Genomic DNA, 22,074 nt, shown 5'->3' on the forward strand with positions numbered 1-22,074 from the left:
AAATCATGACACAAGCACATGAGGTGGCCAATAGAGAGTTGTCTTGCTGAAATCATGTATCTTACGAGGTTCACCACTGTATAAAAGATGTGGCTGTAATGCAAATCTAAAACTGGCTGTTTGTCATTTATTTGGATTTGGGGATTGGTCTGACTATAAGAGCATGCATTCCTTCTTCGCTCTCGTATGAACACACATCCACACAGCACAACAATACAGATCTCTTTCCCATTTATCCCCCCCTTCCTACCTATCTTTCCCTAACACATACACAAAATCTGCATCGTTTTTGGCCTATGAGGCAGTAATTGTATGTTTCCTCTCTATTGTATTCTCTGTGCGGAAAAAGGCAAAACCGAGTCCAGATTCTTTAGCAAGCCTTCCAAGCATTCTACAGAAATTCATAGTGTAAATAGATCATAGCTCTGACTGGGCACTTTTAGTTTTTAATGGGCTACTGGGTTGACAATGTTGTATTAAATGTTCCTGTATTGAAAGGTCAGTAGCAGGTAAAAACACTAATAGCTTCTGTTCATTTCCTCCCAGCCTCAAGAATCTTGCAAATATGGCAGAAAAAAAAGTTTTCAAACCACTGTGTTAAACCAACCCAGCAGCATGTGAATGGAGCCAAATGGTCTGATGTTTTTCAAAAACCTGATGATGCAGAGAAGAAAACACAAATGGCAGACGAAAGAGGCTGGTGAAAGTCAGGAAGACACTGAAAGTCATATATCATTAAGTAAACAGCAAATGGCTGAAAGTCAACAGAACTCCGGTATACGTTTCAAATAAGTGATACACTATGGTAATAGTAAAGTGTAAGAATAGTGTAAACATTAATCTGGCCCTTCTTGCATGGTGGGGCTGGGGGCATGGCCAAGCACAGGATAAGGGCTAGGGTTAGGGTTCGGGTGACAAAAAGGTCAGAGAGCCTTGGAAGTGGGCTCTACCATCACTAAAGCTGTCATTGCGGTTTAATGGGTATCAGTCTCGAGTGTCTAGGACCTTGGGAAGAGGTTAAGGGGTAACCACCTGTAATTAGACAAATTGTCTCACGAATGTGATTTGAAGTTAGCTCATGAATGAGATTTTGAAGGGCTTTAATTTTGAAATGCTACATTAGAATGTCCTGGTACTCTCTGAGTAACACCTTGAGGTGGTCTGCTATTGACCTGAAGGGAAATTATTTTGTAACTATGCACCATTTCCTCTTAAATCTAATCTAAAATTAGACAAACTGTCTTTTGAATGTGATTTGAAGTTAGCTCATGAATGAGATTCTGAAGGGCTTTAATTTTGAAATGCTACATTAGAATGTCCTGGTACTCTCTGAGTGACACCTTGACGTGGTCTGCTATTAACTTGTTGTGAGATGATTTTGTAACTATGGACCATTTCCTCTAAAATCTAATCTGAAATTAGACAAATCCCATTGCTTTGGGCTGGGGGCGTGGCCAGGACATTCTGATGTAGGATTCCAAAGTTAAAGCCCTTCAAAATCTCATTCATGAGACAATTTGTCTAATTTCAGCTGGGGACGTGGCACAGGATAAGGGTTAGGGTTATGCTGTGTTCACACCAAACGCGATGCGACTTTTACTTTGAAATATCTCTTTTTTTCATTCTGCGTGGATTCAAAGATGTCCTGAACAAATAATACTTCAGTCATTGTATGGAAATATTGACAAGAATATTTTCACAGCACCTTAAACATTTCAGAAATTAGCTATTTGAAGGTGCACTTTCAGTTCAGTTTGTACTTCATAAAATATCTTAATTGGTACAGTTAACATGTTTGATTTATGTTTGGATGTGGTCAGAAATGTCCTGAACTCATACATATCAGTAAGTCAGATATTATTAATTTCATTATCTTTCCAGAAACCCTCAAATCTAAGAATAAAGACACAATTTAGTTGTATTTTCCCTTTAACTCACGAGATGCAGGTAACATGTTTTCCACAAATGCAATTTGTATTTACGCTTGATTGACATCTTATTATAGAAACAGGATGTTGTCTCACGGTAATCTTTTCCGTTTATTTGACATCTTATTTTGAAAACCGGATGTTTCACGTTAATCTTTCCGCTAACTGCAAAGTCCTTTGCTCGCTCCCGATCTGTTCCGTTTGAATGCGTTTACCGTGAATTTCAGCATATACTCGCACTAAAATGTAAGTGTCTTCCGGGTTGACCACGGAGATCGGAGTGTCTGCTAAGTCCACTGCGGTTATATGTTACTGCTACAAACTTGTACAGGTTGGGCTTTTATTGTGAAAGCCGTCGGACCGGAACTAACAGCACGGCAAATCACGAGCACGGAAACGGTGTGTATATTCTGGTATTCTGATCAGAGCAGGCAGCTCTCAAAACTGTAATAAGTCTTGTAACGTCAACTACAATAAAGGCACTAATTTCTCCCGAAGGGTTCGTGTTTGTGATATTTAATGGCGGTTTCAAATCCAGTTGTATGATCGTAGTTACTCTCAGAACTCTCAACTGTAACGTTCCTCTCCATCCTCAACTCGTCTGTATGAAGATTTGATTCTCTTAACGTCAACAGTTACTGATAAAAGAGGAAGCTGAAGCTGACTTTGTTGAAACAGTACAACGTTGGTGGTGTATTTGAATGGATAGCTCAACCACTAACGTTAAAGTTAAAGCTGTAACGTTAACATTAGATACTCTGCTCTCAGTGCTACAAACATTTCCTAGTTGTCAGTGCCAGAAAACACCCCATAGTGATGTAACTATGCTGCAGTATTAAATTGTCTAATTTAGAGGGAACTCTCTGGGATTACACAGCATTAAGTTGTTGGTGGTTGGTATAAATTGGTAATACTGAGCTACAGCTCTACTTTGGAAAGTATAACTTGGTTGATTAACTTAAAAACTGCAGATAACACAACCACAACAGATTAGTGATACTGTAGTATCCATTGTAGAACTTGTTGGATCAATCAATGACTGGCTGCTTGTTACGGGGAATTTCCCTGTGATGTAGCTATTAATCACATAGATGTTTGTCCTTCTGCAGATGGCTCAGGAAGGTGGACCACCCTTCCTCCTCTCCCTCTTCATGTCTCTCCTCATGCTATCATCTCTGTGTGGCTGTCACCCTCGCTCTCCTGGGTCCATTAGGTCAATGGCTGCAGCCGGGACTGTATCCAATCATACCGCAAGGAAAGGTGACCAATACCCTCCTATACCTTCAGACATGTAGCAAAGGATAGAGCCATGTAGGCCTATACGTATGAAAATCAGGGTTGCCATTCATTTATTTTTAATTAGGTCGCACAGGTGTTTTTTAATGACTCTGGCTAATTAGACCGATAGTCAGGTTGACGCTTGGTGGAGCTTTGCTGGGAATGACGTGTTTCACCAAACTCTTTTGAAACTGTCCCGCCCTAACAGATGCAAGGAAGCTAACAGAAGAGTTAGTGAGTTGTCAATCAAGCACAATCTGTACACACCCACTGTCTTGAGGCACCATAAGCGAGAATACCTGTCTAAGGCTGTGAATGGCCTTTTACTAATTGAAAAAACTAAACAAAAAACAGTTGAACAGAACCCAATGTTAAACAGAAATACCTATCCTGTGATTTTCGCTTCTCTCTTTAGGGATCTATTAAACAATGCCCACATTCAAGTCAATTTATTGCAGATTGATATGGAGTGTACACTCAGTCATTGTGCTCAGTTTGATTACAGCTGACGTACACTATGTAAGGTAGTCACCGTAGGTTTTAATTGCTTTCTTGACCTGTTATTTATACGTTTTTTGGGACAGGTCTTTGTACAAGCCTTGAATAAAGTGCAAATAAAAATATATATAACATAGTGGCCTGGCTGTTCCTCATTTACTGTATCTACTCAAGTGACAAAGACAATGTATTTACTCATTTACATTTTTAGAGCTATTCTTGACAAAAAAAAGAAGATTTGGATATGAACCCTGAGTTCCCTTTATGAGTGTTTCTGTGTGGTGTGAATCCAGTCTCAACAATAGCTGCAGAGGTCGCAGGCTACGCTGATGTGGCCAAACAGATCATTGACCTGGCTGTGTTTGGAGCTGCCCAGAACCGCTCTCACAGCCGGCTGGCCGACTTCACCGACACCATAGGGAACCGTGTGAGTGGCTCACACAACCTGGAGATGGCTATCAAATACATGTACAATGCTATGGCACAGGATGGGTTGGACGTAGATTTAGGTGAGTGTGCCTTGTTATCTGTCTCGCTTAGATGCAAGACATGATAATTGTGCAATGAGGATATTCTTTTCACAAATTAAGGGATCTCTTTCAGCAATGTCTTGCCATCTGCTCAGTGCTACAGTATTTCTGTTTTTGTGTCCTTTTCTTCTCCAGAGCCAGTCAAAATCCCACATTGGGTGAGAGGGAAGGAGAGTGCAGAAATGATTGCACCCAGAGTCAAAAGTCTGGCTTTACTGGGACTGGGCAGCAGTGTCGGGACACCACCTGAGGGTAAAGACCATACTATATAAAATAATGTAATGCTTGTCGTCCACCTCCTTTGAACTCCACCATGTCTTGCTCTTATCTCTCAAGGTATCGAGGCAGAGGTGTTGGTGGTTCAGTCTTTTGAGGAGCTGAAGAATAGAGCCAGCGAGGCCATAGCGAGGATTGTGGTCTTCAACCAACCATTTGTTAGCTACGGGGAGACGGTGGCTTACCGCGCTTATGGCGCCTCTGAAGCAGCCAAAGTGGGGGCTGTGGCCACACTCATTCGATCTGTTACTCCATTCTCTATTAACAGGTATCCATCCATCCATCCATCCATTCATCCAGAAAATGTCTGAAAATGTCTCTGGTGTAATGAGTGTTTAATCAAAAGATCCATTAGTCGTTGTTTCTAGTCCCCACACAGGTTGGCAGGACTACCAAGATGGAGTGAAGCGCATCCCTTCAGCCTGTATCACTGTGGAGGATGCTGAGCTAATGTGGCGTATGGCACAGAGAGGGCAGAGGATCGTGGTCAGACTCTCAATGGGAGCCAAGACTCTACCAGATGCTGACTCCTTCAACACAGTGGCTGAGATAACAGGCTGGCAACACCCTGAGCAGGTAGACCGCATGCCCCCATCACAGACACATGCCTGTCTGATTCATCTTCCTCTGTTTCTTGTCATGCAACAGTCTCTCTTTTCCAGTCTTTCAGTGTTAGGGCAATTCTTTTTGGGTTGGTCTTTCAAATGAATTGTATGGGAAACAGTTGTCCTGGAAACACTGTTATTATTAAGTTCTTGTTTTTCTTTCTTAATTAGTCATTCTCTCTATTTTCCTCAGTTGGGTGGGACAATAATTGTGTACCTCTTTTTGCCGACTCCAGATATTTCCACAGCTTTATTCTGACGATGTTTGTGTGATCTAATCTTTCCAAAGAAGTGCTGAGGCTCTAAGAAATATCCCTTTCAGTCAGTCAGTATAATTATATTTATATGGTAAGACTTTTGGGATTGTTTAGTTTTCAACTTCTTTTGAAAATTCCCAAGAAATGTCTCCGCCTTGGCTTCCTATTTTCACAAATGCCCAAACTCTGAGCATATGACATTTGTTAAATACATGACAATAAGCCAGGCATTCCTGCATTCTTCACAGATGACAGCATTTTTTTCTATTTGCGACGAGTCTAAACAACTCAAATAAAATTCCAGGCCTGCTGCCGTTAACCTTCCAGTCTTTTTATAGTGCAAACTGGGATTTGTGAACACATGTCAATGTAAACATGCAGAATGAGGATTTCCCTGTGCTGCAACGCTGGAACCCACAATCATTCTTGGTATTTGTTTTTAATTGTCAGACGTTGTAAAGTAAAACTAGTACGCTGTGTATGACACTTTTGAGTCAATGTTGATGCTCAGTGTTTCTTCCAGGGACATTTACCTGCAAATAGGATTTTAAAAACTCTGATTCCAGCATGCACTGCACAGAGCAAACACATCACCTGACCCAACTTGCAGTTATTCAGTGCAGAGTCACACAATGTCACACACAGGTCCTTAGCACACATGTGGGTAGGGAGGAACCTAGACACGTTTGGCAGGTAGAACCTGAGAAACAGACAAGGTGCTGCTAATCTCCAAATGCATGCCACTCTGTTTGAGAAGAGGCCGTATGATACCATATACCCACTAATGTTTCTGTCATTGAGTGGGCAGGGCTGAAACAGTGCAGTGGGTTCAGGCTGCCAGATGTGGCATGATCAGCACAGGCACATGTTACAGATGTGGGTACACAGTTAGAACTAGAGGGGGAGATTTAACTTGGAGTCCTTGGAAGAAACGGTCTGCTGAAAGCCTGAATATAAGTAGAAGAGAAGCAGGGCCAACACTTCCTGATCCACAGGGAGACCCCCAGTCTGGTTGAACTACTCCTAAATAGCGGAGAAGAGTATTTAAAATTTGATCCGCACTGTTTTATTAAGACGAGTGGTAAAACTTGTGGGAAACATACTGTAGCAAGAAAGTGACGGAGAAGCTTCTTTTCAGACTTGACCAAAAATGATTTAACATTTTCCATTTCCTGAGTGGAATTTCCACAGTGTTCTTTGTGAATCATGGTGTGTCCTGTGTATTGCATTTGGGACAGAGGCGTTTTGTAATATCTGACAAGATATGTTTTGTTGTTAGATGAAAATTCCCCGGAGTGTGTGTGTGTGTGTGTGTGTGTGTGTGTGTGTGTGTGTGTGTGTGTGTGTGTGTGTGTGTGTGTGTGTGTGTGTGTGTGTGTGTGTGTGTGTGTGTGTGTGTGTGTGTGTGTGTGTGTGTGTGTGTGTGTGTGTGTGTGTGTGTGTGTGTCAGCCTTTACTCTCTCACAGCTCCCTCTGGAGCCTGCAAATACATCACATCCAAACATTATTGTCCAAGATGGCCAAACACAAGATTAGTTTGTATGGTACTGTGTCCAATATGTTTCAGCAGTTCCCAGTGGATGTTATTTAAGTGAACTATGTTCTTCTTTACAACAACAGTCTCTTTGGTTTAGTCTGTGGAGGAGCTAACTGAATAAGGAGACTTGGATTAGAGGAACATCTCAGGCGTAAGCTGTGCTACTATTGTGATCTGGGAACCAACGTTCGGTCGCTCATTATAGAAAAGGGAAATCAAACACATGACATGGTTGACATCATTTCTGGCTCTGTGACTTTGTGCTCCAGCTGGCTGTTGCAGCAGTAGTGGTTGGTGTGTGTCTGTACATGCGCCCACATTGATAGATAGATGTACATTTGAGGTATAGTGAGTCATTTCCGCAGTTTAGCCTTTCAGAGCCACTCAGAGTGGATGAGTTGCTCGGACTTTTTCCACCCACTCAACTTCTGCATCTTCCGTTCTTTTTTTATGAAAATGTTACCTTTTTAAATCTAGAATGTCCTGGCGTAGGCTTTCTGTTCATAGTTACGGTGAAAACACAAATCATGTTGCTTGACAGTGATCGGGATGCGTAATGATCATAAATATCTGTGCATTGGGTAAGAAAACGTTTGTTTTTATTCCCATCTAAACTACATGCCACTGAACCACCTCTAGACATCCTTTACATACTTTGTTGATCTCTCATGATTTAAACATGTAAACTACAACATGTTTAGTTGTCCCCACTGTCAACACATTGTAAAAAGACGAGTCAGGTAGCTGTACTCCTCAGTAGAAAGAGGGACAGCATAATAATATAAAGTGAACAAGGTCAACCAATGTAACAATTACAGTACAACAGAGAAATAACCAACGTTTTTTTAAGAGTTTTAACGTAAATGATTCCTGATAAACCTGATATTTCAACACTGCAGGTGGTCTGCACAGTGTGTTTATTGTAAAATCCCTGATGCATGCTGTAACCCATCCGTGGAAAAACCCAGCATGTTTGTGGAAATTGATGTAGAGGTAGATATTTCTGGTATTTCAAGACCACTTCAGTGGATCTTGCACGCAGCACCATACCTATGTGTCTCTGTACTAAATGCGTACGTGTGTCTTGTATTCCCAGCTGATGTATTCCTACGTCATGCTAAAAGCATTTAAGTGTGTAGACTACACATTTCACAAATGTTAATACTATTATTATTTGTAATAATAAACATTCCAATTTGCTTAATTATGTCAAACAAATAATCTAAATGAGCATTTCTGATGTATAAGAAGAGACACTTTTACTTTTGATTTATTGGAATGTGTGGCCTTTGGGTCATTGTCCTGACTTCACTTGGCAGAAATGTTTTGTAACCTGGAACATAAGGTCAGGATCATTTTACTGACGGGAATACCACCTCTTACAATTCCTGGAAATGGCGATAACACTCTGAACTGTGTACTTTTGTTTCTTTATTTTCCTGTTTTTATGAGTTTGTCTGTCCGTGCTGATATTTGTTTTTATTATAGATACTGAGTCACATTTGATGCATATTGTGTCTGTGTGTGTGCTGTAATAAAATGTAGGCAAGACATGGGTCAGAGAGCGTTATCTGATCCTATTCTCTCACACTTCGCTCCAGATCAGACCAATGCTCAAGTTGCACGGAAACGCACCTAACGAAAGTGTCCCACCACAGGCTCTAATATCTACGTTTATATCTCGTTATCTGTCTTATCTGCTAGGTCGTCTTACTGAGCGGCCATTTGGACAGTTGGGATGTGGGCCAAGGCGCCATGGATGACGGAGGTGGAGCCATGATTTCTTGGGAGGCCCTGTCACTCATCAAAGACTTGGGTAATATAGACACATACATACCGTGTATACACACACGTATACAGTTTATGATGCCGCACACATGAACCTCCTCAGAAAGACACATTTACATGCTGTAGAAATGGGTAAAGAGTATACAGACGGCAGCAAGCTTACACAAGCTCAAAAACAAACAATGTCAAGTAAATGATTTACTTAATTATTTAGCTTTATGTAACCTGTTTGCTTTACTGAGATAAACAATCTTCTTTTTAAATCAAGTGACAAGACTAAAAGAGGGCATCTGTAACAGTCAGTAGAAATATGTACAAAAGCAAAATATAGTAAAGCTCCATGAACGAGGGAGAAAAACAGAATCCTCTCTACTGATGCTTCAATAAACCTCAACAGCCAGTTAGTAAATGCGATGAAGACAGCAGAGTATCCCGTTCCAAACTTAGGGATAAGTTACAAAACAATTCTTCAGACTGTAAACAGTAACTTCCTCCGACTGTTGCAGAGTAGCAAGGGCAAACTTAATTAGGAAACGGGCTCGGATAAACAGTGCAGTACTGTTATGGACAAAAGAATGCAACTGAATAAGCCTACAGTGCTAGGTTCATCCAACTAAGAGCACCAGGTCCAGTGATAAAGTTGTAGTCAGGAATACAGTAAACTTTAGTGTGTCTTACAAGTTGTAAAGAAAAGTTGGAGCATTGTCATCACTATACATGTCATTTGTTAATTGGAGCTGTAATCTCTCTCTTTCTGTTCATATTTGTTTTGTGTTTTCATTTGAGTCTTTATGTGTTTCCAGGTTTGCGTCCGAGGAGAACTTTGCGGACTGTGCTGTGGACCGCTGAGGAGCAAGGTGGAGTCGGAGCACAGCAGTACTACAATCGACACAAGGTACCGTCCTGCTAGTGAGACGCTAGAAGGGTCAGACCACACTGTTAACGTATATAGTATAGCAGTGTAGAAATGTACTTCCAGTGATCGGGACAGATTTATTTTGTTTGTGCAAAGGATCTGAACAGCAAATCAGCTTGCTTAGAGCTTTGACGGCCTACCAGCCCACAGCCCATAATACAATACACTCTCAAAAACAGAGGTACAAGTTTATTGCAATTTTAAATGAAATTTTCACCAATGTACCATGAATCCCCCATGGACTGTCTTGTTCTTACAAAATAGGAACTTACATTGCCTCAATCAGTCAAGGCAGCTGTACCAGCAACTCCTAGTGGTTAGTATGTGTGTGTGACTCACCTCCTGAGGCCTTGTATGAAGAGTGGCTCACAGTTTCCATGGACTAAAGCTTGTATTGTTTTCAATCAAACACAACTTGTTTGGATGATTGTTTTTTGTCTGCCCATGCTCTCTCTTGGCCTTTAACATCTCCTATCTGCTCTGTCTTCCTCCTTTCTCTTCTTCCTCTCCACACCCAGGTGAACATCTCCAACTTTGACCTGGTCATGGAGTCTGACTTGGGGACATTTGCCCCGGTGGCTCTGCAGTTTACTGGCAGTGATGCAGCACGAAAGGTAGGAATAAAAAAACAACTGAAAAAAACAACGCACTGTCCCACAAGTACCAGTATTTATTCAGGCTTACGTGTAAAAGTCGGAATTCTACAAAGCACAGATTCTGCAAGGTGGCGTCAGTCCAGAGGCTGTATTTCCTCCATCTACTCCTTACTTCACATTACGCCTACATTCAGACCATTGCTTCCTAGATTGGACATTTTAAACTAGTCTCAACATTTAACCAAAGTAACCTACGGTCTCTGTTGAGCATTTAAATCACATTTAAGAGCATAAAATCCATTCTTATCCACATAAATCATACATTCTGAGGTTGTGACACTGTCACATCTAGTTTCATGGTCACTGAATGTTTACCATGGGTTTATAGCCTGGTGTCTGAATTACAAAGGCCATGTAATGTAACTATAAGACAATGCATTTTGGAATTACAATACTTTTAAACAATGTTGAGCCATGTTTAAAAAACGCTGGCACATCGACAGACTGTGTGATGAGCTGAGAAGCGACTAGACTGTGTCTGTATCAACAGGTCATGGCAGAGGTGGTCAAACTGTTGGCTCCCATTAATACGACCAAACTGGAGACACACGGAGAAGGGACAGACATCTCACCGTGGATGCAGGCAGGAGTACCAGGTCAGTCGAATCAATAGTCGAATCAACAGGTCTTATCTGTCTGTCTGCAACTAGCAACACATGTCCATGACAGGATAAGTGAGCAAAGTGAGACACTCGAAATAGGAAGTAACTCTTTATTAGTAACCTTATTTCTGTGGTTCGGGTGTTAATACCTTCTCTTTTTTGTGTGAAAGGGCCGTGTCAACAGAAGCACATCCTCATTTTAATGAACTATGAACATAATACCGTAGAGAATGGAGAAGTGGGGGCAGATATCCACTTTATGTGGAATTTCTTACAAATCAGAATTGAAACATACTTCTAGTTTAGCAGTAAGGGTGAGCGACTGTATTAAGCCATAACATTATAGTTACATTTTCACAGATTTTTGCTTTTCAGAATTGCTGATAGTGAAAACAGATTAAATCACCAAGGCTATACTGACTTTGGTTTATTTCACTTAGACACAATGTTTGGAAAAGGGCCCTGAGAATTGGACCTTGGACCTATTGTACACATTATAGGTCTGTAAACACAAAAAATACCACTAAAGATCTAAACTAAATACTACTACTACTATTAAATAAGGAATTAAATAGAAATAACAGCACATAATCAGTAAAACAGAAATTTGTTTTATTACAACACATCCACTGAACCTGTATGTTTTTTCATATAAAAAAAAAACAGTTTTCAAGCTGGCCTGCTCCGCAGTCATCCTCGCACATATTACCAGTAGCTTCACACAAAAGCTCCATTTGAATGAGTGTGAATGTTTTTCTCTCACTTTTAGTTCCCGTTTCTTATACATGTTCGACATGATATACTGTAAATTAACCAACTTGTTACTGTTGAAGAAACACTTGCAGAGCTGACACTTCTTGTCAAATTATTTACTTTACATCTACTGTATTAGAGATTATGTGGTCCAAACATCTTCTCTAACTCTGTCTAGTTTTACTAGAAGTGAAATTGCACTGTAGTCAGAAAGACAATGTGGCATAACTTATGGAAGAGGAACTGAAGACATAAAAAAACTCTTTCACCCTTCAGCCAAGCAGTCCACAAACGCATCCCCAATAGCTCAACAGGATAATTAGTTGCCTAAAGATGTTCAGTTGTCTTAATATTAAACAACTCCAATAGAGCAGCTGACAACTTGGTGCCTTACTCAAGTTTTCAGAAGTCTTAACTGTTCCATTTAATAATCTGTCATTCACCAACTCCTCTCCATGAAGAGATTTGTGGGTGAAAAAGAAAATAACAGCTGTTAACCCACGACAATGTCAGTTGAATCCACCAGCTCCATTATGAAGGCCCTTCCTCCTCGTCTGTAAGGCTGAGTCGAGGTCTCTTGGATGGTCTCTTTACTATTGTTGGTTGTAGTAACAGGAGTGGACTGTCCAAGGGGAAGGTGAGGGTGCACATGCCACAGTCTCTGCTAGGCACTCTCGCCTGGGTAGCTTCAATGCACCGACAAAGAAATCAGTAATTCTGTCAGTAATGTCTACAGTTGCAAAATGATCGAGCACACTTACTCTTACTGTAAGTAAAAGCAACAGCAAATTGAATATACAACTTGATATGTCAGACTACAAACCTGTACTTCGAAAGCGATTCTGCAGAGTTTTCCTGGATAGCTGTGTGCCGACTGATCTTCTCCCTGGGGGGTCAGTCAGAGCTTCCATTGATGGCTGTGTGCCGACTGATATGTTCTCTGGGGGGTCAGTCTGGGAGGCCACGTGTCGTACAGCAGGCAAAATTCGACAGAAACTGTCCACTGTGCCCTAAACAGCAACACAGGGAACAGCGACCTTTATGCAGCAATCCTCACAAATATCATTTTAAACAACTTTTTTCTTAAACATGGCTTCTAAAACCATACAAATGTTATTGTTATCTCTACTACCACCATTATTTTTATCATTACTTGTACAGTATATACATATTTTATCAAAGATAACGCTGGCAATATTTTTTATTTCAATCGTCATGTATATACAGGTACATACATGAAATTAGACCTCTGCATTTAAACCCATTCTAAGCATTTAGGGGCAGTGAGCTGCTGTAAAGCTGTTGTTAAAGGACGTGAATGTATGTTATTATTACAAATGACATGAAAAGACCAAAATCAAAAAAGTGTTAGTCTGTCTCCCATCCCCAAGCACAAACACTTTCAAAATCAGTCACAAATATTTAGCTTAATTCAAAAAAGGATAGACAATTTGCTTGAAGATGCCCAACATGAGACTGGGAACATTTTAATTGCTCTTAAAATGGCAACACCTGAGCACTTGTGATTATTAACAGCAACAGTCTTGAATCTCGAGTTTACCGTCACTCCTTTAACCATCAAATTGTTTTTGCATGATCGACATGTTTCTTCAACCAACATAACAAACATTTGTTTAGCTGCTACCCTGAGCAACCCCAACCACAGCATCTCTGTCGACCGAAAAGGACGTTCATCACTCACTGATCAAGGGTTCATAAATGGAGTGCTGCAAGGATGATGTCTTTTTTGTAGGCCAACCCGGAAGTCAGCATCCTACTGGTTCCCTCGACAAAAAGCAAAGCAAAAAACAATGGTTTTTTTTTTCCATTGGATTTTAGAATATTGTAGACAATGAGCTCCTTGGCAAAATTGTATGATTTTTGAAGCGTAATTCTGGCATAGCTTCTTTTTTGGTGGCATCTTTGTTGGCGTATCACGGTCACTTTTCTCCTCTTCTTGAGTCTTCCTCGTTTGTGCCTTCCTCCGATTACCATTTCTTAAGATCATAATAATTAGTGGATCTTCAACCCTGGCAAGTAACTTAGTCAAAAACATTTGGCACGAATCCTCCCAGAACAGAGACCTGGTCTGTATGGGAGAATTACCCCGACATCTCGGAAATGGGAAAACTTCCATAATACATAATGTACCATGTATACCTGGTTTATATTCTGAGACGCCGAGTTAAAGTGTGATCGTGTTCAACATTGAATCATGCCAATGATTATCCTATTTGGTTTGTTGGCTCAAAGTTATTTGACTGGTCAGAGTAGCAACGGCCTGGCTAACACAATCTCTACTATTTGCTCCAAGGTACATCAGCAAGTATGAAATGACTTTGTAGTCATTTAAAAAGGATTGAATCAAAAATATATATACATTTACGGCAGCACTTGTCGTGAAACCAAGTCGTTTGCATGTAACTCGCATTATGCATCAGGGGGCGGTACTCGTGTGCCGGTCTGACGGCGGCCTTCCTCTCTCAAGACGCACTGCTGTTAGGAAGCGGTCCATCAGGTGGAACAGCAGCGGCATCCCGGCCACTCCATGGACCGGTTATGCCGCTGAACCACAGAGCCACACCATCGGCCACTTTTCGAGCTCGAGTATAAAAACCACATGAGAGTCGACAGAAAACCACGTCAGACTGACGCATTAATCTGTGATTGGTCATTAAAAATATCATCCCCTTCCTGAAATCAACTGAAGATGGAAACTGAGTGTAAAGAGTTGACAAAACCAGAGAGGCTTGTATTGTATTTGATGTCCTTATTTGCACGTGTTCTGGGTTAGAAGTGTTACTCACCTGTGTGACCACTTTCGCAGGGCTCGGGACCGCATCGAGATTTAGGTGAAGCTGCTTTTTGAATCCCATCTCCACCTCTGCATAGTTGGAGAAGCACTCGCGCGTAAAGTGGAGGTTGCACACGTAAACAGGAGTGGAGGGTATGTCGACCCGTCCCATCGCGTGCAGCCAGCGGTGTGCCGTCTCTCTGTTGGACGGCAAAGAGTGCAACCCCTCCGTGCTTCTACACTCGGGATACGCGCATTTTCGACCCATGTTTGACAGCTAACTTCAGGGCAGTCGATATGGGATAAGCTAGCCAAGCTAAAAACAAACTAACTTCACCTTGTTTCATTGCATTCATTGGTGGTTGGATAGCCAGTCATTTCTGCTTTAACGTCACCTACTGGTCTGGAGTGTGAAATGTTAGATTTACAATAAAAACAAAAAACTTGTATAACACAATAACAACAAATAAATCCAATTCAAGGTCCACTTATCAGCCTTTTCTGGTGCTTTCAGCCACATGACATGATCTTCCTCAGTAGATGGTGCCTGGTTATCTGTCATTTAGCTCCGTATCTGTTATATCTGTGGCACTTATTCTCCATGTGGGGTTAAGAACAAACTGACCGTAGACATGTAATGTCCTGGAGAATTACACCAGATGCAATAATGTTTCTTTTCACATATACATTGTAATGACTTTGAGTGCAGGATTGTTTGAACAGTTTGTATTTTATTGTATTTTCTCCTTCTTTTTCTCCATCTCCCCTTCAGGCGCTAGCCTCCATGTGGCAGACAGTCGATACTTTTGGTTCCATCACAGTGAAGGTGATACCATGACGGTTCAAGACCCTCGAGACATGAACCTCTGCTCAGCATTGTGGGCCGTGGTTGCCTATGTCGTGGCAGACCTACAGGACATGTTGCCCAGGTAGCAAGTTAGCAGACAGAATGCTGAGTGAACAGGAAAAACGGGACGATCACTTTTAAGTGGACCGGTTAATTCCAAAACACATAGAAGTCAAATCCAACTTTATTTTTTTTAAAGAAAAACTTGAGATTGAATGGCCGGATTTAAGAAATCATTGTTTACATATTGAATGTGAATAGTCCTTGGATAAATAGGTGAATCGCTTTTAGATGAATAATTGTAAATTAAACATAAATACATTTTGAAATAAAAGTAAAACATGGTAATAGTAATCACAAAAATATTTTTAGTTTTTAAATAAAGACCCAATAGATATACAGCACATTGTAGCTCAGGGCTGTCTCATGATTATCTTGAATGTAAAGCAAACTAAAGTTCGGTCCGGACCAACGATGGGGCATTTAAAGGTTTGAAAACCCAAAGCAACACAATATATGCTTGTATGATAATGCTATTTAAGGATTTTAATGATTTTTTTTTAGCAGAGAAGAGCATTTTATGCTTAGAACGGGAGAGAAATGTCCTCTTTTTCAAGTAAAAAGCTTATTTTTAAATGCTGGTATACTGAACGAGACAAGACTAAGAAAATAAGAATAAAGGACTTGCTCAGTTACTCTATTTGACTTTATGCCTAAATATAATGCACTGCAAAATCAAACAAGCAATACCAATGAGCTCATATGTTGATATGTCATATGTGTTGAGAAATACTGGAGCTGTCCAAATTCCCAATTTCAGTTTCCATTGTTAAATTGAAGAACAACCTCATCTTTAAAACTTTTATTTTTTTTAATCTATTTTCGCGTGATTCTTTTTATTGTTGTGATAGAGGTCTAAAATATTGTAATTCCTGCCTTCATCCTGCTTAACTGAGGACATTTTTTTCTTCCTAATGCCACATTTACAAGATGTTTTGTAAAGAATAATTGCAGTGTTGAAAATAATCAATAAAGTATCAATGATTACTTTACACTGTCACTCCCATCTGCTCTTCTGCTGTAATAGTTTGAATGTTGCTGATCATGTAGTTGCTGTGAGGGAAGAAAGAGGAAGATGATGACAAATGAGACATACGCATCTACTCCATGGAAAGGAGAAAGAGAGATAAGAGCAGAGATCATACAGATGAGGACAGGGAGGAAAGATAATTCATCATTTTGGGGCGACATGCTGACCAACGCAGCAGATACAAAACACCCACACACACACTCATACACACACAGCTGGGATCTCTCTACCCACTGAACTGATAAGTCAGCACCCCCGAGGGGTGATGTCAGGGTGAGTCAGTCAGCCAATGCAGATTAAGTCATTTTAGAAGCACAGATGTGTGTGAGCAGGATCACGTCTGTGTTGAAACAAGCCTGTGTCTGTTGAGCTCTTCTCATGTGTCAGTAATGCTGATTCACACACAGACGGTAATGTTAGTGAAGAAACACAGTCTGTGGATGTTTAACCCTCTCTGAGTCACACACATGCACCACCGACACAATCTATGGCGACAAGCCATCGCAACCCAATTCTCAAAAGGCCTTATCTAGAAATCCTGAGAAGACCGGATTGAGTAAATGAACGTTCCCGACCATTTTTTCTGCGTCGCCTTATATTATCTTGAATATGTAAACCAGATAAATCACAACTTCGTTTTATGTATGTGTTTTTGAAAATATATAGATGTATACATGTTGAATACAGATCAAATAAATGCATTTAGGTGGAGTTAACAGGCTCTCGTTTTTTCACAAACAGAATGAGCACCAGCCTTTCATATAAGTTATAAAAATACCAACATTCAGGCTCCCCCATGTGGCTAAAAGGTGTACTGCAGATATACCATGGAAGAAATTCAAAAGATTATTTTAATGACTTATAAAATCTCCTGCGACCCACCCGTGGGTCCCGAACCAGTCTTTGGGATGGCTGCTGTAGACAACCACATGCAAGCTTTAGCTCAAACAAAAGCACTGTTTCTTTTAAAGAAGATAACATTAAATTAATCAGAAATACACTCTATACATTGTTAATGTGGTTAATGACTATTCTAGGTGGAAATGTCTGGTTTTAATGAAATATCTACATAGCAGTATCTGGAGCATCACATTTGTGGGTTGGATTATACTCTCAACATGGCCAGAAAAAGAGAACTTTCATGTGAAACTCGCCAGTCTATTCTTGTTCTTAGAAATGAAGGCTATTCCATGCGAGAAATTGCGAAGAAACTGAAAATTGACACGAAATTGTCTGGCTGACCCCAAACTTTTGAACGGTAGTGTACATTTGAATGCTTAGTGGATTTATACGATTATATCTCTTTGAGGGGTTAAAGTTAAACCGTCTTTTCAAACGTGTTACACCAGTTGTTATGAGGCTGTGAACAATCAAGCTGAGGTGTATTATTCCAAATACACTATGATTCACTCAGTATAACATCTGCTTGTCTTGAATTCAGTCTCCTCAATTAATAGTCACCAAAAATGTGTTAATGTTGCGTTACTCGTTTCACGTTGTAGCTGCATTATATTTAATATTTACAACCTGTTCAGCCCATTGCTTCAGAGCTCACAAGTGAGAATGACATAGTTAAGTGAACAATGAGGAAAAACAGTGATTTATTTTGAGATGTTCTGTGGATATTTTTCCTCACAAAAAAAGGACTAACAATTCCTTCACTATTACTTAATCCACTGATTATTTTCTGTGGTTGTTCAGTCGAGATAGAAATAGTAACAACTTTCCAGCTTTGTAAATGAGAATATGTTCTTATTTTCTTTGTCTTCTACTGTTAGAACATTGAGAGTGTCACAACTGGCTCTGGGCATTTAAGTCTTTTATCAGTCAATAATTAAAATATATTAATTTTGTTTTTCTGTCAGTAGGCTAATAGTTTCAGCTCTATTTGTGACAGACTGGGATCCAATCTGTAGAAACCTGATGGTTTTCAACACCCTGAGGACATTAAGCATGTCAGTGAATCAAAACAGTCATGTATGTATGTGATTCTGTTAATGATCTCTTGTTTTCTGCGTTATGAGTAATTGACCTTTGAATGCAGTACAGAACAAACATCAGCAGGAGGTCAGCAGCACATACTGTTTAATCCAGTCACTGTGTGGATACATCAGCGTAGGCCACCACCTTGTGGACAACCTCCAGTGCAGCGCCTGGTAAGTTTATGTTGCTGCATTTCCTTGTTGGAAATGAAAAATTGTCCAACTCAGGTTAATCACAGAAAATCGAGACTGAAAAAAACACTGCTGTGATTATGAAAACTCATTTTATTAGCAACATTTTTTTTTACAAACAAAACAACTGAAACAAAAATGAAGTTTGGTTTTAGTGACAAAGACTTTTCAACATTTCAATTTGAAGTGGTTACTTTTTTATTATTATAAACTTCACAAGCTAGCTGGTTGCTGCAAGATAACGTACAACGCTAACGAGGCATTTTTAAAACCAATTATGTGTCAAAGAATTTTGACAATTGCAAAAGTCCCTCTGGGAATAAACATAACCGCATTCATTTTCAAATGTAACTTAAATTCTTGATAGTGCACATGTTCATGTAGCCACAGGCCTTCTGGAGTTGAAGACCTTGATCCCATTTTTCATTGAGGATCGAGCATATTTGGTCAGTAGAGCTCCGGTGGTCTGTTTCTCTCCACACAGGTCCCTGAATGAAGTAGAGGGAGGAAGCGTTACACATTATGATCTATCAGATAGCTAAAGAAAGAACTTATGTGTTTTGTTTCTGCAGTATTGTCAACAAGACAAATGTCTGTGCCTTTATTTTCCATAAATGTTATTATTTTATTAAACATTACAATGATGTCCTAAATAGATGACACTCAACTGTATGTATGGCGTGATGTCATCCTCTGTCCATTTCTCTCTGAGTGTGAAGAGGTGGTTGAAGCGCTCCAGCGTGTCTTCTGAGAGATCCTCCACCCGCAGCAGGCAGATGGTCTCAGGGCGGGAGGCGCGGTCCACCAGGGCGACACTCTGGAAGATTTGCAACGCAAATCAGAACGGATCAAAACCGCTGCAGCAAGTCGCTTTTTAGTTACAAGAGCATGATTATGTGAGGCTGGTCTGAGACTGTTCTTCATATTGACTCAGTCTAGATCAGAGGTAGATGCAAATTGAATTCTCGGGTAAAGAAATGCAAACTGGCTTGGCAGAGAAAACACAATAAGATAAGAAGAGGAATCTGATGATTTCAATGGATTCTTGACTCCTAGAAGCCATAGCGCTTTATGATGTTATTTGACCTTTGTAAAGAATGCATGGACTGATGACATTTTACAACCAAAAATGGTACGAAGCTGCATAAATGACTATCTCTTCTCTTTCAAAGTAAATAAACAACATAAAATAAGTATACAAGAGCAATACAGGCTTACCTTTAGCTGGTCTAATCTTGTGCTCATGCCCTCTGGGACGCTCTGCTGCCAGACTTCTTGAAACTCTCTCAGGTTGAACTTCACAGCGTTCTGCAGCAGCAGTAACGCCGTGCCCCGACATACTTTATCCTCATGCAGTGCATAAAAGATGTTGTCTATATAGAGGAAGAAGCATACAGAGATGTTAGTACTCTGTACTTTCATATTGACGTTAGTGTGTTGGATTCTACTAGCAATTTACTAACTGTCAGTTGAGTCTCCACACATTGTTTACCGTTTTCAGTAAAGCGCTTCCCATAGCAGTCCAAGCAGTGCTCGATCATCTCTCTGTGAAAGAGAGAAGAGAAGTGATGGGAACCTGACTGAGCATCTATTATAAAGACTCAGAAAGTCAGGATGACCTCATTTGTTTGTTCCTGTTGCATGAGCATGATGATAAATGTCGTTAACTTACTTGGGCTCCAGTGGAGCCAACTCCTCCAGACTGGTTTGAAGGGGAACCTTGTTGAAGGACCACGACTCAGAATCTACCAGCTGAGTAACATGACCGAGCAGCTTCATCTCATAGTCAAAGTCCAGCACACGCCAGTAGCCTGAAAGACCGAAAAGACACTCTCTAAACATCAGGTAAACATCTGGTTTGTTATCTATATTTGTAGCAGTGTAGCTAAGAATAGAGAGATTGTGTTTATGACAGCATCTACCCTGCAATGTACCGCCCAGGAGCACTACCTTGACAATGATTAACAATTACTATACATATTATTATTAAAGAATGTCATTGTTTACCATCTATCTGACAGGCATGGATGGTCTCTAAGTGGGTCTTTAGCTCCTCTTCGCTGGACTGGATCCTGTTCAACAGATCCAGCATTGTGTACTGGTAACAGAGGAACACACACTTACAATAACATCTAAAGGAGGGGAACACTCAACATTAAAACATTCAATTATGTAAAGGTTTTTTTAGTGCTATACTCTGCAAAGTTTTAAAGCAATTAAGTTCCAATGAGCGCTATGCCTATATACACAGACCTATAGGACATTTTGATAAATGACTTCACTGTAGACTATGCATTTACCCTGTTTTCTGTATTCTCCTGTTGCCCCCTTGAAGCAGGTCCTTCGTAAGGATTCTCCATTAAAACCTTCTTCAGTTTCTTCAGTTTAGGACGCTGTTTCTTCAGTTCCCAGTAGCTGTTACAAAATCCCCAGATCTACAACAGAAGTAGGATATTGTTAGTACACATGGGTCATAATTGCAATTAAACTAATATGCACATATGTAAACAGTAGGTTGTGTCTGTCTGTGTGGGTGTAGCAGCATTTCCATACCTGCTTGTGCACCACATGAGTGCTTTCCTGGCTGTTGGTCAGTTGGTCTGGCGTTCTGCATCCTGGTACAAACAGCAGCAGGTTGGATGTGTCGGCTATCTTAAGATCGTAGGTCTTGTCACCGCTGCAGAGCACCGCACGCTCATCCGCATCCCCTCGAATCACTAGACTGGAAAATGGGGAAATAATTGTTAGTTTATGTTTTATCAATTACATTTACATATGTTTACATCCATCTTGATCATGCATCTTGTGCCACTGCACATCAATTTTAATTATCTTCAACCACATTATTCATTATAGTTACACAACAGAAAATGGGGAAGAGTTTCCAGATGATGTGCTCTTACCAGGTTCTAAAATAATGAATAGTACTGCTTTAGTTATTCGTTTATTCAACAGTCAATTTACAAAAACAAAACACAAACACATTAAACAATAAGCGTATTGTTGGTGTGTTTCACCACAGATCAAGACTACATAGGCACATTAATTCACACTATTTGAAGACGTTACCTTTGCCCAGCTTCTATGTGTTTGCACAGGGTGTCATCCAGCTCCATGAGGCAGTAGTCTACAGATGAGACGTTTTCCCCAAAAGACAGGCAGTATATTGTTTTCTGTAGATCTTCCTCCTTCAGCTTGGCGATCTGCAGAGTGGCCTGCACCTCCTCTAAAGTTCTCATGTTGGGTCAGACGTCAGGCTGGCTCGATAACGTTTTAATGAACAAAAGTCATAAACTACTTTAATTGGTAGCAATAGTGGGGCGACTGTCAAATTTCCCCGCTCTCTTTCTCTGGTGGGAAGGAAGTTTGGTAACTACGTTGAGGTGCGACGTCAAAGTAGGACCGGGTAGAAACTACGATTCGAAAAAACAAACAAAATAAATGCAAAAATATGGAGTAATTATTTCAAGGTTGCCGTGAGTTGTACTAGTGAATGTCTATGAAACAGGGCTACATCATGCTACATGATTAAATATAGATTAACC

General features: G+C 40.4%; 3 protein-coding genes across 3 annotated transcripts; 1 reads left to right on the plus strand and 2 right to left on the minus strand.

Annotated features, from left to right (window-relative positions):
* The first annotated feature begins 2,149 nt into the window (after window positions 1-2,149).
* LOC306700037 (carboxypeptidase Q-like) lies at window positions 2,150-16,302 on the plus strand. The gene is made up of 11 exons (XM_079164920.1): window positions 2,150-2,327; window positions 3,038-3,188; window positions 3,998-4,213; window positions 4,370-4,486; window positions 4,571-4,778; window positions 4,879-5,086; window positions 8,614-8,725; window positions 9,501-9,592; window positions 10,132-10,227; window positions 10,760-10,865; window positions 15,191-16,302. The coding sequence occupies exons 1-11, from the start codon at window positions 2,235-2,237 to the stop codon at window positions 15,349-15,351; spliced, it is 1,560 nt and encodes a 519-aa protein (XP_079021046.1). The 5' UTR covers window positions 2,150-2,234; the 3' UTR covers window positions 15,352-16,302.
* LOC306700039 (uncharacterized protein) lies at window positions 11,473-15,091 on the minus strand. Its single transcript, XM_079164922.1, has 3 exons — window positions 14,432-15,091; window positions 12,448-12,634; window positions 11,473-12,310 (listed from the first exon to the last, which is right to left on the minus strand). The coding sequence occupies exons 1-3, from the start codon at window positions 14,684-14,686 to the stop codon at window positions 12,156-12,158; spliced, it is 597 nt and encodes a 198-aa protein (XP_079021048.1). The 5' UTR covers window positions 14,687-15,091; the 3' UTR covers window positions 11,473-12,155.
* Window positions 16,303-18,723: 2,421 nt separating the features above from the next.
* Window positions 18,724-21,856, minus strand: dscc1 (DNA replication and sister chromatid cohesion 1). The gene is made up of 9 exons (XM_079165297.1): window positions 21,599-21,856; window positions 21,083-21,251; window positions 20,830-20,964; window positions 20,537-20,627; window positions 20,202-20,340; window positions 20,022-20,074; window positions 19,748-19,902; window positions 19,198-19,346; window positions 18,724-19,017 (listed from the first exon to the last, which is right to left on the minus strand). Exons 1-9 carry the CDS (start codon window positions 21,766-21,768, stop codon window positions 18,906-18,908), a joined length of 1,173 nt encoding a protein of 390 aa, XP_079021423.1. The 5' UTR covers window positions 21,769-21,856; the 3' UTR covers window positions 18,724-18,905.
* Between the last annotated feature and the right edge of the window lie 218 nt (window positions 21,857-22,074).

The sequence above is a fragment of the Pholis gunnellus genome, assembly GCF_910591455.1.
Source record: "Pholis gunnellus genome assembly, chromosome: 8".
Lineage (NCBI taxonomy): Eukaryota > Metazoa > Chordata > Actinopteri > Perciformes > Pholidae > Pholis > Pholis gunnellus.

What these genes read in the sequence shown, in the direction of transcription:
- LOC306700037 (XM_079164920.1), top strand. Translation starts at nt 2,235, where the DNA reads ATGTTACTGCTACAAACTTGTACAGGTTGGGCTTTTATTGTGAAAGCC. An exon ending in ACTCCATTCTCTATTAACAG is followed by an intron (nt 4,779 to 4,878) that starts GTATCCATCCAT and finishes CGTTGTTTCTAG; the next exon opens with TCCCCACACAGGTTGGCAGG. An exon ending in GTCACTCATCAAAGACTTGG is followed by an intron (nt 8,726 to 9,500) that starts GTAATATAGACA and finishes ATGTGTTTCCAG; the next exon opens with GTTTGCGTCCGAGGAGAACT.
- LOC306700039 (XM_079164922.1), bottom strand. Translation starts at nt 14,686, where the DNA reads ATGGGTCGAAAATGCGCGTATCCCGAGTGTAGAAGCACGGAGGGGTTG. An exon ending in CTGCGAAAGTGGTCACACAG is followed by an intron (nt 12,635 to 14,431) that starts GTGAGTAACACT and finishes GTTGCTGTTTAG; the next exon opens with GGCACAGTGGACAGTTTCTG. An exon ending in GAATCGCTTTCGAAGTACAG is followed by an intron (nt 12,311 to 12,447) that starts GTTTGTAGTCTG and finishes GGTGCATTGAAG; the next exon opens with CTACCCAGGCGAGAGTGCCT.
- dscc1 (XM_079165297.1), bottom strand. Translation starts at nt 21,768, where the DNA reads ATGAGAACTTTAGAGGAGGTGCAGGCCACTCTGCAGATCGCCAAGCTG. An exon ending in CTCATGTGGTGCACAAGCAG is followed by an intron (nt 20,965 to 21,082) that starts GTATGGAAATGC and finishes CTTCTGTTGTAG; the next exon opens with ATCTGGGGATTTTGTAACAG. An exon ending in AGGAGAATACAGAAAACAGG is followed by an intron (nt 20,628 to 20,829) that starts GTAAATGCATAG and finishes CTCTGTTACCAG; the next exon opens with TACACAATGCTGGATCTGTT.